Raw genomic sequence first — 2,226 nt, forward strand, 5'->3', positions numbered from 1 at the left:
GGGGCTGTTTTCCCTGGAGCGTCGGAGGCTGAGGGGTGACCTTACAGAGGTTTACAAAATTATGAGGGGCATGGATAGGATAAATATGTAAAGTCTTTTCCCTGGGATCTGGGAGTCCAGAACTAGTGGGCAGAGGTTTAGGGTGAGAGAGGAAAGATATAAAAGAGACCTAAAGGACAACGTTTTCACACAAAGGGCAGTACTTGTATGGAATGAGCTGCCTGAGGAAGTGGTGGAGGCTGGTACAATTGTACATTTAAGAGGCATTTGGATGGGTATATGAATAGGAAGGGTTTGGAGGGATATGGGCCGGGTGCTGACAGGTGGGACTAGATTGGGTTGGGATATCTGGTCGGCATGGACAGGTTGGACCGAAGGGTGTTTTTCCTTGCTGTACATCTCTGTGACTCTATGACTCTAAGTAATTATTTCAAAATGGTGATTTCATATATTCACCATCTTTGAGTTGTTTGAATATGGAGGGGATGTTGTTCTGCATGACATGCACAAGTGGCACTTTGAGAAAAGAGAGACTTGAAATGAATGCATATACAGAAAAATAGCGCAAGCAAACTTTCAAAGATATGCTGCCTTGTGAATAAATGTATTAAAGTTTTTTGAAACGTTTTAATATTTACATTACATTATGATTCTGTTTTGTTGCAAGGTAAAAAATGTGAGTGACTGCAAAGATAAATTGATAGGCGATTTCTGGAAAAATCAGATGAAATCAAGGAAGTGTCCAAACTGCCAGTAAGTGATTTCTGAGGTGACATTACTTTGTACATTGTAGAATATATGTATGCAGAATAAGTGCCTGTGGCAGCAGCTAGTTAATATTCCTTTTGTTGCTCATGCCTGCATACTGAAGATAATTAATGATTAAAGGAGTGGAATCTGTATTAATTTTTTATTTTGTACAGAAAATATACTTGAGCTTTCCTCTTCGTCTACACCTTCATTCTTAGCACTGCTTATAATGGTGGTATTAAGGGTCACCAGAGATTTAGCACATAACAAAGCAAGAGGTAACATACTGACGAGCCTGATTCTTCACTCTCCCAGTATTATGGGGTATAGAGCTGTCATAATTAATGGACATGAGGTAGAGGGAAGTGACAAAGAGACCTAGGGAGTTGTAACATAGAAATTAGGTAGTTAGAAGCTGGTACTACGTCAGTGAGCATGTCAGCTGTTGCAAACGAGATACATTAACCATGTCAAGGATCAAAGTGTAAAGAGAGTTAATGCCAATTTATAGAACCAGCCCTGTTATGAAAAGCATGATGTGCTGCAACAAGTAGGAAATGTGATGCTGACAGTCAGGTTTGCAAAATTCAACTATTGCTGTTTTTCTGTTGCCCCAAATGAGTTCAGATTCAACACAAAGAAAGATATTAAAGCTTGCATCTTTGTGTTTTTTGTGACTGAGTTATTAGGAACTGATAGGAAATGTATTTGTTTTCATGCAAGTAATTACTTATATCTTTCCTAGATTGTGATCTATGTTCATTCCGCTGTACGTGAAACCAATGGTTACTATTAACTAAGAACTACAGGAGTAATTTAACAGAAATTTAACTCAAAGCAGAAAAAAAATAAAGTTTTAGTTTTTTTTGATGTGCTCTTAAACAGTAAAGTTAAGTTTGTGCAGGCAATGTATTGCTGAGTTGAGTTTTGGGGATTTCAAAGGGATGAATGGAAGAAATTTGCATTTCTGGAGAGGCTGTTGTGGAGATGTGCAGCAGGAAGGTGTGTCTAAGAATGAGGAAAACCTTGCAAATGCTGTCAAGTCATGAACAAGACAGAACAGGATAGGTGTTTTGTAAATTATCAATGGAAAGGAGTTGTGAAAGCATTGTGAACGCAAAAGGAGGAATCCAGCAGGAGATGGATAGTAGCACACTTGGGAAGAAGATATTATGGTTGTGAAAAGCATTGATGTAAGGAGCCACAAACACTTGGTTGTAAATATGGGTTTCATTTTTTGTTAATGTACATAGAACATAGAACATAGAACAATACAGCACAGAACAGGCCCTTCGGCCCACGATGTTGTGCCGAACTTCTAACCTAGCTTAAGTACCCATCCATGTACCTATCCAATTGCCGCTTAAAGGTCACCAATGTTTCCGACTCTACCACTCCCACGGACAGCGCATTCCATGCCCCCACCACTCTCTGGGTAAAGAACCCACCCCTGACATCTCCCCTATACCCTCCACC

The 2,226-nt window shown here is 39.6% G+C and overlaps 1 protein-coding gene across 1 annotated transcript in view; it reads left to right on the forward strand.

The window, feature by feature from the left end:
* The window catches only part of polr1a (RNA polymerase I subunit A), a 129,491-nt gene that overhangs the window by 26,061 nt on the left and 101,204 nt on the right, over positions 1-2,226 (forward strand). Inside the window, exon 5 of the mRNA XM_043715974.1 lies at positions 668-753. Coding sequence (XP_043571909.1) covers positions 668-753 — 86 coding nt within the window. The remainder of the gene's footprint in view (positions 1-667; positions 754-2,226) is intronic.

This window comes from Chiloscyllium plagiosum, chromosome 1 (genome assembly GCF_004010195.1).
Source record: "Chiloscyllium plagiosum isolate BGI_BamShark_2017 chromosome 1, ASM401019v2, whole genome shotgun sequence".
Lineage (NCBI taxonomy): Eukaryota > Metazoa > Chordata > Chondrichthyes > Orectolobiformes > Hemiscylliidae > Chiloscyllium > Chiloscyllium plagiosum.